Source organism: Phocoena phocoena, chromosome 14, assembly GCF_963924675.1.
Source record: "Phocoena phocoena chromosome 14, mPhoPho1.1, whole genome shotgun sequence".
In the NCBI taxonomy this organism is placed as follows: Eukaryota; Metazoa; Chordata; class Mammalia; order Artiodactyla; family Phocoenidae; genus Phocoena; species Phocoena phocoena.
Window position 1 is genome coordinate 38,486,802 of NC_089232.1, and position 12,442 is coordinate 38,499,243.

The 12,442-nt window shown below is 38.5% G+C and overlaps 1 protein-coding gene across 2 annotated transcripts in view; it reads left to right on the forward strand.

Moving 5' to 3' along the window:
• Positions 1–11,232, forward strand: part of FAM161A (FAM161 centrosomal protein A) — a 30,127-nt gene extending 18,895 nt beyond the window's left edge. The window contains exons 3-7 of one of the 2 annotated variants that reach the window (XM_065891637.1): positions 1,122–2,276; positions 2,618–2,785; positions 4,467–4,566; positions 10,480–10,634; positions 11,097–11,232. In XM_065891637.1, coding sequence (XP_065747709.1) covers positions 1,122–2,276; positions 2,618–2,785; positions 4,467–4,566; positions 10,480–10,634; positions 11,097–11,232 — 1,714 coding nt within the window. The remainder of the gene's footprint in view (positions 1–1,121; positions 2,277–2,617; positions 2,786–4,466; positions 4,567–10,479; positions 10,635–11,096) is intronic. The other variant, XM_065891638.1, reaches the window with a different exon arrangement.
• The last annotated feature ends 1,210 nt before the right edge of the window (positions 11,233–12,442 follow it).

The following is a 12,442-nucleotide window of genomic DNA, read 5'->3' on the forward strand; positions in this document are numbered from 1 at the left end:
GTGGCGAGTGGGGGCTACTCTTCATTGTGGCGCACAGGCTTCTCATTGCAGTGGCTTCTCTTGTTTCGGAGCACAGTCTCTAGGTGTGCAGGCTTCAGTAGTTGTGGCTCACGGGCTCTAGAGCGCAAGCTCAGTAGTTGTGGTGCACAGGCTTAGTTGCTCCGTGGCATGTGGGGTCTTCCCAGACCAAGGCTCAAACCCGTGTCTCCTGCACTGGCAGGTGGATTCTTAACCACCAGGAAAGCCCCCTGTGATTGGATCTCACTTAAGAATGGTGACGGGGTAGGGAGAGGCAAGAGGTGAAACTGGAAAGGAAAGCAGGGGCTAGTCTTGAAGGGCTTTAAAATCTAGACTTTTCTTTTTCCAATTAAAAAACAATTTGGGGGGGCTGCATTGGGTCTTCGTTGCTACACACAGGCTTTCTCTAGTTGCAGCGAGAGGGGGCTGGTCTTCGTTGCGGTGCACGGGCTTCTCATTGCAGTGGCTTCTCTTGTTGTGGAGCACGGGCTCTAGGGCATGTGGGCTTCAGTAGTTGTGGCACGTGTGCTCAGTAGTTGTGACTCGTGGGCTCTAGAGCACAGGCTCAGTAGTTGCGGCACACAGGCTTCAGTAGCTGTGGCACACGGGCTTCAGTAGTTGTCGCGCACGGGCTTAGTTGCTCCATGGCATATGGGATCTTCCCGGACCAGGGCTCGAACCCGTGTCCCCTGCATTGGCAGGCGGATTCTTAACCACTGCGCCACCAGGGAAGTCCCTATAATCTAGACTTTGTAACAATGACAAATCATGGGAAAGTTTCAGGAAGGAGAGTGATGTGATCAGATGTATGTTTTAAGATGGTGACTCTGGAAAATGTGTGGAGAATTCAATAGTGATTAGACCCAAGGAGCCTCTGCTGTCTTAGGTTCCTGCCCTGGTAAATGAGGGAGTAAAACTAGATCATTTATCGGCATCGCCCAGGCTCTGTTCTAAAAAAAAAATTGATAATTTTCACAAGCCCTATCCAGCTCCTATTTTCTAACTGATTTTGCCTTGATCTTAGAAATTATGTAGTTCTTAATTTTTATATTTGGTCACATGCAGCTGAAAGAGTAACCTAATTATTCTTCTCATTTACTTAGGTCTGTATCAGAAAAGAGCTCCCATCATCCTGTTTCATTAATGACATCAATTTCAGAGCCTGATTTAGGTCAGTCTTCCTCCTTGATTGTGTCTTCCTCTGAAGATGAGTTGCCCAACGTAGAAAAAGAGTATTCTGAGAAAAGCAGAATGATGACCTATGCTAAGGAGCTCATCAACAACATGTGGACAAACTTCTCTGTTGAAGATTATATTCAGTTTGAAGATGCTGACTTGCCAGCGCTCGAAAAAAAAAAAAAGAAGCCAAAAGAATGGGTGCCAAAGATTACAGTACCTGAGCCTTTTCAAATGATGATTAGAGAGCAGAAGAAAAAAGAAGAGAACATGAAATCTAAATCAGATATTGAAATGGCACGCAAACTGCTCAAGAAACAAGAAGAAGAATCAGAGTGTAAGAAAAAATTCCGAGCCAACCCAGTTCCTGCGTTCGTCTTTCTCCCCCTTTATCATGATATAGTCAAGCAAAATGAAGAACGGAGGAGGTCTATGAAGGAGAAAAACAAAGAAGCTCTTTTGGCCTCGCAAAAGCCGTTCAAGTTTATTGCAAGGGAGGAACAGAAGCAAATTCGGGAAAAGCAGCTGAAAGACTTTTTTAAGTCTAAAAAGAAAACAAACCAATTTAAAGCCAGACCGATACCTCGATCTACTTATGGTTCAACTGTCAATGACAAGTTAACAGAAAAAGAGCTCTATAGAAACATTAGGATGCAGCAGAGAACCCAAGACTTTTTACAGAATTCATCCCCTCTGCCTTGTAGTCCAGCTCGCAGAAGTTATGCTACAAGGAAGCCCAAGGCTGAAAAGTCCAAGTGTAAACACAAGGTTAGGTGCCAGACTGCTGATACTGAAGACCTTCCTGAGAGATATCAGAAACATCACTCAGAACAGAAGTGTCCAAAACCCCTGAGAGTCTGTGAACCATCTGACCTTAATGCAGCCTCACATGCATCCACTGAAAGAGAGAAAATCTTGGCAGATATTGAAGCAGATGAAGAAAATTTAAAAGAAACACGTTGGCCTTATTTGTCTCCAAGGCGCAGGTCACCAGTAAGAAGTAGAAATGCAAAACCTGTGCCTTGTAGCTGCAACCCTCCCATGCCCACGGTGTCCTCCAGGGGAAGAGAACAAGCCACAAGGTAAATAACTGATACAGCACTGATTGACTCATGGTTGCTCCATTGATTTTGTATTGGGGAATTTGAAAATATGACGTTATTTTATCTGGTAACATATTTTACTATATAATATAGAACATTTTGCCAGAGGGTGTTCTTCTAAGAAATGAATGTATTTTCCATTTTATGAATCTTTGGGGATAGAAAAGGTTACAGTCACCCTATTGATTTTCTAATTACAACTCAGATCCTTCTCAGAAGGTTGCCCCTTGTTTTCAACCGTTGAATTATCCCGTGTTGTCTTTGCTAAACAACATTCTCCTTGGCTTAAAGTGAATTAAGCCTTAGTTTGTTGCCCTCAGGAGATCACTTGAGGAAAAGAAAATGTTGGAAGAAGAGAGAAATCGGATCCTAACTAAGCAGAAGCAAAGAATGAAAGAATTGCAGAAACTCTTGACAACCCGGGCTAAGGCTTATGACTCACATCAGAGTTTAGCTCAAATGTCTAAATCCAGAGTAAAATCTCTCAGGTATCATGAGAGAATCCTGACCCTCCAGATCATTGGTTTTCAAACTTTTTTTGAATCAGTGGACCCCCAATATATGAACAAATTAAGAATAGTATCAGTATTTCAGTTTCTGGATTCAAGTTACTATCAGTTACTTATAGTTAACTTACACACACACACACACACACACACACACTCTCTCTCTGTCTCTCTCTCTCTCTGTCTCTCTCTCTCTGTCTCTCTGTCTCTCTGTCTCTCTGTCTCTCTCTCTCATACTCACTCACTCACTTCGTGGTGAGAACCAACATGTATACTGACTCCAGGACCACGACGCCATGTTGATGAACAGAAAAACATATTGTGGCCATAGTTCACAGTTGTAATCTTACATCAGCATCTAAACTTTTTCTTTATATTATTTTTTATTGCACAGTGCAATATTGAGAAAAATCTTGATTCACACAGATAAAGCTCTTTTTAACAGCTTGCCGTGTAATCTCAGGATATTCTTCAATAAACAGATATGTCAGAGAGCTTTGTTCTAAGGTCTGCATGAAATCTGACAGCACAAATTAACACATTGATGTTAACATCAGTTATGTGGTGTGTCAGTTAACACGTGTGTTAAGGTTTAGTAGTATGTATTACATGCTGCAATTCTGCAGTACAAAGTTTGAAAATCAGTGTTCCAGAGGAACATTTTTATGTTGCGACATAAAAATGTTCATGTTTAAGTAGTAAAATATCTCCCTCAAAGCTGGGTAAGTAATATGATTTATTAATTTTTAATCTGATTTATAAGTACCCCCAAATCTATATTTGCTTTTAATTATGAGTGTTCCTTTTAAAATGTATATTATGTATAATAATTATTATATTCCTTTGTAACAGATGTTATGTATACATTCCTTATAATGTGTATCAATGTAATTCATTGATAAAAGGAGCTTGATTTGATGAACTTGAGCAAAATATTTGTTAGAAATATACTGGTCATCCTTAGAAAGTAAACGGGATTTTCCATAATGCTAAATTGTGTATAGTTAAGCATAATTATCATTTTATGGTATAATTATTTTTTCTAATCCATGAAGTCTTATGATCTTGGTAGAATTAGTGTATTTTATATAGAGAAAGTAGCATGATTTAATTTATTATAGGATCTGGTTCAAATAGTAAGTATACTTACTGTGAATTTATGTATTTTGGTTCCTGTTCCTCTCTATGTGGTATTCCCATACTCCCCATTTCTCCCCTGCCCTGCTCCCATTTAATTAACTGTGCCATCAACCTATAGGAGATATCATTTAGGGGAAAAAAGAAGAGCAACGTCTTGTTTTCAGAAGAAATTCCTTAAAGAGAAGATACCAAATTTGGACCAAACTTTTTTGGTTTATAAATACTTATAAATGAGATAAGAGGGCATTCATTTATCTCCTCAGGCCAGTTTGAAGCCACTGAATCCATTATGCTTTGAAGATTTCAGGAACCTCAAAGTACCCAGACTGTTCCCGGGATGTAAAACTCGTGCTCTCAGAACCTAGAATTTTTATCCTGCATTCCATAAAAATTTACCAGTCTGGGAAAGAAATTGTGATAAACTGTGCTCATGACTTAATTTCTGATTTGTCATCTACGCTAAATGTTATATGTGCAAATTCTTATTTCTTTTAAAAATTCCATTCCTTTCATTTGATTTTAGAAAGAGTGAAAAAGAAAGGCTGAGAGAATACCGACGAGAACTAGAAGAAAGAGAAGAAAAATTAAAAAACAGGCCGCTGCTATTTGAAAGAGTTGCTCAGGTTGTGTTTGTTGGAATTTGAGAGCTATTGTCAGCTTTTTTTCTTTTTTTTTTAACATCTCTATCTCCTAATTTTTATGGTCCATTTCTCTTATGTGTTATATAATTTACTGAGACAGTATTATTTCTGTGACAGCTTCATCACATCAGTCAAGTAAGTAGTTTTGCTTAAATCTGAGCATTGAATCTTGATGAGGCTCGTAAGCTTGATAAAGAACATGCTGCTAATCCAATCATTTTCAAAATAATAGTTTCACAACCTGTTTTTAATGGCTCGTACCAACTTGGCCAAATATTAAGGTGAGTTTTGGAAGTCTTTGAAAAATTAAAAAATGAAACAAAATGGCTAATTGAATCAGATTTATTCCTGCCAGTTTTTTTTGTTTGTTTTCTTGGGATAAAATTGACATATAGCAGGTATAAGTTTAAGGTATACAGCATAATGACATATGTATATTAGGAAATGATTACAACAATACGTTTAGTTAACATCTATCATCTCGTATTGTTACCAAAAAAATTTTTTTTCCTTGTGACGAGAACTTTTAGGACCTACTCTCTTAGCAGCTTTCAAATATGCCACACAGCAGTGTTAGCTGTAGTCACCATGCTGTACGTCACACCCCCAGTACTTATTTATCTTATAACTAGAAGTTTGTACCTTTTGACACCATCCAATTCCTCCAGTAACCACAAATCTGATCTCCTTTTCTATGAGTTGTGTGTGTGTGTATTTAGATTCCACGCATAAATCAGATCATATAGTATTTGTCCTTCTCTGTCTGACTTACTTCCCTTAGCATAATGCCCTCAAGGTCCATCTGTATTGTCACAAATGGCAGGATTTCCTTTTTTATGGCCGAATAATATTCCAGTGTGTGTGTGTGTGTGTGTATGTGTGTGTGTGTGTGTGTGTATATCACATTTTTTTTATCCATTCGTCTTTTGGTGGCCATTTGGGTTGTTGCCACGTCTTAACTATTGTCTATAATGCTTCAGTGAATCGACATAGTGATTTCATTTTCTTTAGATAAATACCTGGGAGTGGAATTGCTGGATTGTGTAGTAGTTCTATTTTTAAGTTTTTGAGGAACCTCTATACTGTTTTCCATAATGGCTGCACCAATTTACTTTCCCACGAACAGCACACAAGGGTTCCCTTTTCTCTACATCCTGACCAGCATTTGTTATGTCTTGTCTTTTTGAGACTAGCCATTGAAACAGGTATGAGGTGATATCTCATTGTGGTTTTGATTTCATTTCCCTAATGATTAGTGATGTTGAGCACCTTTTCACGTGCCTGTTGGTCATTTAAATAGCCTCTTTGGAAAAATGTCTTTTCAGATCTGTTGCCCATTTTTAAATTTGATTATTTGGTTTTTGCTAATCACTTGTATGAGTTCTTTATGTATTTTGGATAGTAACCCTTTATCAGGTAGATGATTTGCAAATATTTTTTCCCATTCAGTAGGTTGCCTTTTCATTTTAAAATTTTTGCCTTTTCATTTTGTTGATCAGTTTTTTTAAGTGAGTCTATAATTTTTAGTCTTATCTACAATTACCGAAAGGACTTCCTTTTTTTAAAAATTGAAGTATAGTTGATTTACAATGTGGTATTAGTTTCTGGTATATAGCAAAGTGATTCAGTTGTATATGTGTGTGTATATGTATATTCTTTTTCAGATTCTTTTCCATTATAGGTTATTATAAGATACTGAATATAGTTCCCTGTGCTGTACAGTAGGACCTTGTTGTTTATCTGTTTTATATAAAGTAGTGTGCATCTGTTAATCCCACCTCCTAATTTATCCCTCCTCCCCCAATTTGGTAACCATAAGTTTGTTTTCTACGTCTGTGAGAAGCACTTCCTTTTTATCAGAAAAAATACTTTGATCCTATGGACGATGAATTCTGATTTTACTAGATTTATACTCAGTTTTACAGTCTTTCCCTTAAGAGAAATTTGTCAATTTCAGATGATCTTCCCCTTTGTGTCCATGAGGGAGGGGCTCCTATGGGCGACATGGTTTAACAATGGACAAAATCACTGGAGGTTACGGGTACTGTGTTGTGAATTTCAAGCTGTTACATTTGGAGCTTCCTGCCAGCAAGTGTCTGGGACAGATGAGTGTCCTTATAGGACTGCCCGTGTCAGTGACTCACTGAGGACAAAGGACGTGTGTTATGGGTAAATCTACATATTACAGCCTCTCCAAGTTATGGGAACCCTTTACTGACTGATTTGGATATAATTTTATGTAATGCTTTTCATTTTAAGGGATGGTGTTTTTTTTCCACATCTCAGTTTCAACTTTAGGGGAAAAAATTTATCTTAAGCCGTTCTGTGTTACTCAGCATAAAGTGATTGACTTTCGCCTCAAATTACTTATCTCCAGCTCCCAACTGCAGGCTTTTTTTTTTTTTTTTTTGCGCGGTACGCGGGCCTGTCACCGTTGTGGCCTCTCCCGTTGCGGAGCACAGGCTCCGGACACGCAGGCTCAGCGGCCATGGCTCACGGGCCCAGCCGCTCCGCGGCATGTGGGATCTTCCCGGACCGGGGCACGAACCTGTGTCCCCTGCATCGGCAGGCGGACTCTCAACCACTGCGCCACCAGGAAAGCCCTCTTTTTTTTTTTTTTTTTTTTTAAAGTAAGTATTTTAGTCTTTTTATTTATTTATTTTTGGCTGCGTTGGGTCTTTGTTGCTGTGTGTGGGCTTTCTCTAGTTGTGGTGAGCAGGTGCTGCTCTTTGTTGTGGTGTGCAGGCTTCTCATTGCGGTGGCTTCTCGTTGCAGAGCACGGGCTCCAGGTGCGCAGGCTTCAGTAGTTGTGGCTCGCAGGCTCAGTAGTTGTGGCACACAGACTTAGTGGATCCGCAGCATGTGGGATCTTCCTGGACCAGGGATTAAACCTGTGTCCCCTGCATTGGCAGGCAGATTCTTAACCACTGCGCCACCAGGGAAGTCCTCCTCTGTGTTCTTTTATTACTCTTTTGTGCATCTCTGTCTTTGCTCCTGCATGTTGTGTGGAAATTATCTGTTCAATGCCCTCTTCTCTTTCAGCTAGTTACTTTTAAAGGTGTTGGTCAAATCTTTGTATTCCTAGCACTTAGCACCTAAGACAATGTATGGCACAAAGGGGATGTTAAGAAACATTTGTTGAACCCAAACTGAACTGTTTCTTCCTGGGATTAGTCCAGGCTGAGAGCACTACCCTGACAATACTAGTGATGAGCCTCAGTATTAACAAGCAGTTTTACCATGCTGTGAATTCCCACTCTTTCTAAGCACCAGAGAAAATGTGGTAAAATAAGTGGTGTGTGTGAAATTAAACCCATAAAGAAATGTTAAATATTGAAAACATAAGTTAGTTTCACAAATGATATTTCTTCCACCACCCTTGGTCCACACATATGCTGTTCTCTATCCCCATATAGCCTCTACCTCCCGTGAGGGCTTGTCACAAAATAAGTATTCAGTTATTATTAAATAAAGGAAAGAATTACTATAAACTAAACTTAGGTTCATAAAAATTAAGTATTTTTCCCCTTCAAACTAGGGCAGTGATTGTAGACAAACTTTCATCATTCCTCATTATTTTGGTTTCCTCAAGAAACAAAGTTAATTTGTTTTTTTTGCAGTCTTAGATAGAAAAACAAAATAACCATACAGTTATTTTAACTACTTTTATTTCATGGTCTTTACAATTCTTTTGCATTGTGAAATTCAAGGGGGAAATGTTTGTTTCAATTAGGAACAATTATACACTATTCATCTTGATATAAAATATTAAAAGGTAATAAATTCTATATACAGGGTGACTGAGGGTGACTCACCATTGTTTTGGTTTTGTTAACATAAATTAGAACTTCTTTTTTTCTTGAAGTGACTATTGCTGCTAATTAACAGCTGTTATTTAATAAATTCACTCACAACTTTATGCATTACCCGTTTATAAGTGTTAATTGTGGTCTTGCTGCTGTTGAGTTATCCCCTAGCAGAGTAAGCCTGTGATCTAGGACAGAGCAAACCATGTTTTCCTGTTTCTTGAAAATCACAGGATTTATTAACTGAATAGATGTTAAATTGGATTTTAAGCCAAATTCAGATGAAGGCTTACAAGCACTAACATTGATTAGTATCATTTAAATCTTTTATATTTCATTTGCTTAAAATTAGAACATATTTTTCTTAATACATTGGGTTACGTTTGGGCTTTCTTTATTCTGCTTTACAGTCTTTGGGGCATAGTCCTCATCTCACTTTGCTGTGCCTTTCAGTTCCCCAAGTCTTGTCTGTTTGTGTTCATAGCCTCTGGTTGCATTTTTACTTACTTTTCTGAAAATTATTATTATTCACAGTGGGTGCATTTTAGCAGCAGCTTGAGTGCTTCTTTTTTCAGTTTTCTAGCATGTCAGGAAATGCACTGGTGATAGTTTTATCCATTGTAATCAGTCTTTGCCATTTTGGTTTCTCCCATGGGACACTAGACTCCATGGTCCTTCCTTATGCTGGAATCCCTGGGTTAGGAAAATATCTGACACCGATTTGCTGAAGTCAGACTTTAGGCTACCTTCAAACTCCAGGATAACCACTTCCACTTAGAAAGCAGCATGGTGGAGTGGAGAAGACTCAGGAAAGGATTAAGAGACTTGGTTTTCCCTCTCACTATATCCTGTGACCTTAAGCAAACCGCATAACCTCAGCAAGAGTGGAGGGAGTATCTTACTTATTTGTTAAATTTGGGGTGAGACTGGGTGCTCTTCCACACCCTTTCCAGGATGGGATGCCATTGGTGCATTGGGGCTGGGCCATTCCTCGGGCCTTTCCTTTAGTTTGAGGTCCAGATGACGATTTTTGGCCCTATACTAGTTCATGTCCACTCATAGGAGATAAAATTGGAGTAAAGCCAAGGCACTAATGAGAACCCCAGTCATCTTATGTCTCTGTATATTCTGTGGCCTCAGGAACTGTGACAACTGACTTGCTTTAGGTATGAGAGTGTCATCACAACTCCCACAAAGCCAGGAAGTAACATTCTGGAGAGTTGAACCCAGTTCTAAATTCATGTTTTTCTTGCTGTATCTCTTGCTTCCTCTACAGAATTAAGGTAACAACATTGATGATTTTATCATCTTTGGTGGATTAGAGGTATGGCTTGTAAAGAGTAAAATTTACAGTAGGCACATAAAGAACTCTCTGACAACTATCACAGGAACTTATTTTCTTACTGATTTTTTGCAGATATCCTTGAACAGTCATGAAACAGTATAAAGAATAATTATAGATCAAAACTCATGTGGCCACTACCCAGGTTAAAAGCATTAGAGCACTGCCAGTACCCCAGAAACCCTGTGTGCCCCTCCCAGATCAAAACCCTCTCACCTAGAGGTAGCCACCCTTCTAACTTTTGACATAAGCATTTCCTTGTTTTTCTTTACAGTTTTACCACTGTTGTACCTATCCCTAAACAACATAGTTTAGTTTTGCCTGTTTTTGGACTTTATGTAAATGAATCATACTACGTGTACTCTTTTGTGGTATGCTGCTTGTGAGATCCGTCCATGTTGTGGCATATAGCTAGAGTTCATTTTCGTTGCTTTATTTTAGTCTGTGACATGAATACGTCACAATTTATTTATCCATCCTACTGCTGATAGATATTTAGGTTGTTTCCAGTTTGGGATTGTTACAAACAGTACTGTTCTGAACATTTTGGTATGCCTCCTTGGGCAGATATGTAGGAGTTTCTCTGGGCATATACCTAGGAGTGGAATTGCTGGTCAGAGGGTATGCATAATTTTCAACCAACTGTGATTATTGAATTTAATTTTCACAGAAGCTTTTAACCCGTACATTTGTAATGGAAACTTAAAGTCTTTTGTTCTTATCTAAAAAGGTTTGTCTTTCCTATAGAAAAATGCAAGAATGGCAGCAGAAAAGCATTATTCTAACACCTTAAAAGCACTAGGAATATCTGATGAGTTTGTTTCAAAGAAAGGCCAAAGTGGAAAAATATTTGAGTACTTCAGCAATCAAGAGATGAAAAGTTTCACTGAAGATAAAGAAAGGTAACATATATAAGATGTCTGAATGGTTTACCTTTGAAAAAATTCCTACTTGCAGGAAAGCTAAAATTCTGTTCTTTGATATTTTAAAACGTCTTTTACCTAATGGAATACATGTGAACTACTGTAAAATATACTGACATTTTAACATGTTTGACACTTCAAAATATTACACGATGATGAAGTATTTTGTTTTTAAAGTAAAATAATTTAAATTTCTGACATAAATAATGAAAATAATAACATGCTTTCAAATGAAGTTTGAGTCAATCAAGTTTTGAAATAAATTACTTCTCAGAAGAATATCTACTTTCCCAATTGGTACTTTTATAGACTTCTCTTGATAAATCGGAGCTTATACACTTGAGGAAGACTAACTGCAGGATGGCATACATTACAGAAGGTTTGTTTACCTTTAAACCAGATTATTTTTCCTTTGAAAGATTGATAAATTTCTTCCTCTAGCTTTAATGAAGAAAAAATAGAAGAAAGAGAGAATGGGGAAGAAAATTATCTTACTGATACCAACAGCCAAGATTCTTGCAAGGAAACAGGTAAAGCTGATGAAGAGAGTGGAGAAGAGAATTGTGTTGAAGAATAAAACTGAATCAGTCGACAGGGTCTCCTCTCTGTTCCCCTGATGTTGTTGGCAGCATTGGGTGTCAGAAGCCGCGCGTGTGGTGTTAAGGACATCCATGGGAACCCGTCTGATAACGTGCAGGTCTCTTTTTGTTCCGGACGCGCAGGCTCAGCGGCCATGGCTCACGGGCCCAGCCACTCCGCGGCATGTGGGATCTTCCCGGACCGGGGCACGAACCCTTGTCCCCTGCATCGGCAGGCGGACTCTCAACCACTGTGCCACCAGGGAAGCCCCGTGCAGGTCTCTTGAGCAAAGTCCTCGTGTAGCCTGAAAAGGCCGAATCCAGCTGATGGGTCATTTGGTCAGTTAGAGTCAGGCTTTGCCTATTCAGTTTTTTAAATTACTACATATGGTCTGTTTGCAACTTTGATCGTACTTCTATTTTTAAAAAGTGTTTGAGAATCACAGCTGTCACAAACTGATTAGGTATAAAAATATACATAATTTTATCATTTTGGGTGGAAAAAATTGCTTAGCATTGAGAGCAGAGGGGAGTATTGGCCTTTGGTTTGAAAAAAAAGTTCTGGAAAGCATGAATCAATAAATATTTTTAAATTATACTACTTGCTCCTTTTTCTCTGCAATACATCTCACAAAATGAATTCTCAAACTTATTTTACTAGGTATTTTAAATTTCTTATCTGAGCCATTTTTAAAAAGTAATAAAACAGGAAAAAATAGATAACTTGCACATTTACATTCATTTATGCACTGAGAGTTACTGGTTTTTTTTTTGAAAAATCCAAGTCTATTTCGTATGCCCTTAGGGAGCTGCCATTAAGCTAAATAACGGAGGATGTCAGAATATAGAGGCCAACGAATAAAACTCAAGAGTTTTCAAATGTAAAAATAAAAAAGAAAAGGAAGAAAAGTTGTTATTTGGGTAAGTTTAACATCAAATTGAATGTGGATAAATATACACCTGAAGGCTTCTAAAAGTTTGATGGGACTGGACTGCTAAAGAAACTCTAAGCCTGGTCTGCAACCCTTAAAGCAACACCAGACCTGCTGCACCAGTCAGAAGCCAGTTGTGAAAGGTATGCAGAACCCAGGGAGGGCACATGCTTCAAAGTCCGTTTTATTATTTATTTATTTAGGCCACGCTGTGCAGCATGTAGGATCTTAGTTCCCCGACCAGGGATTGAACTCATGCCCCCTGCATTGGGAGGGT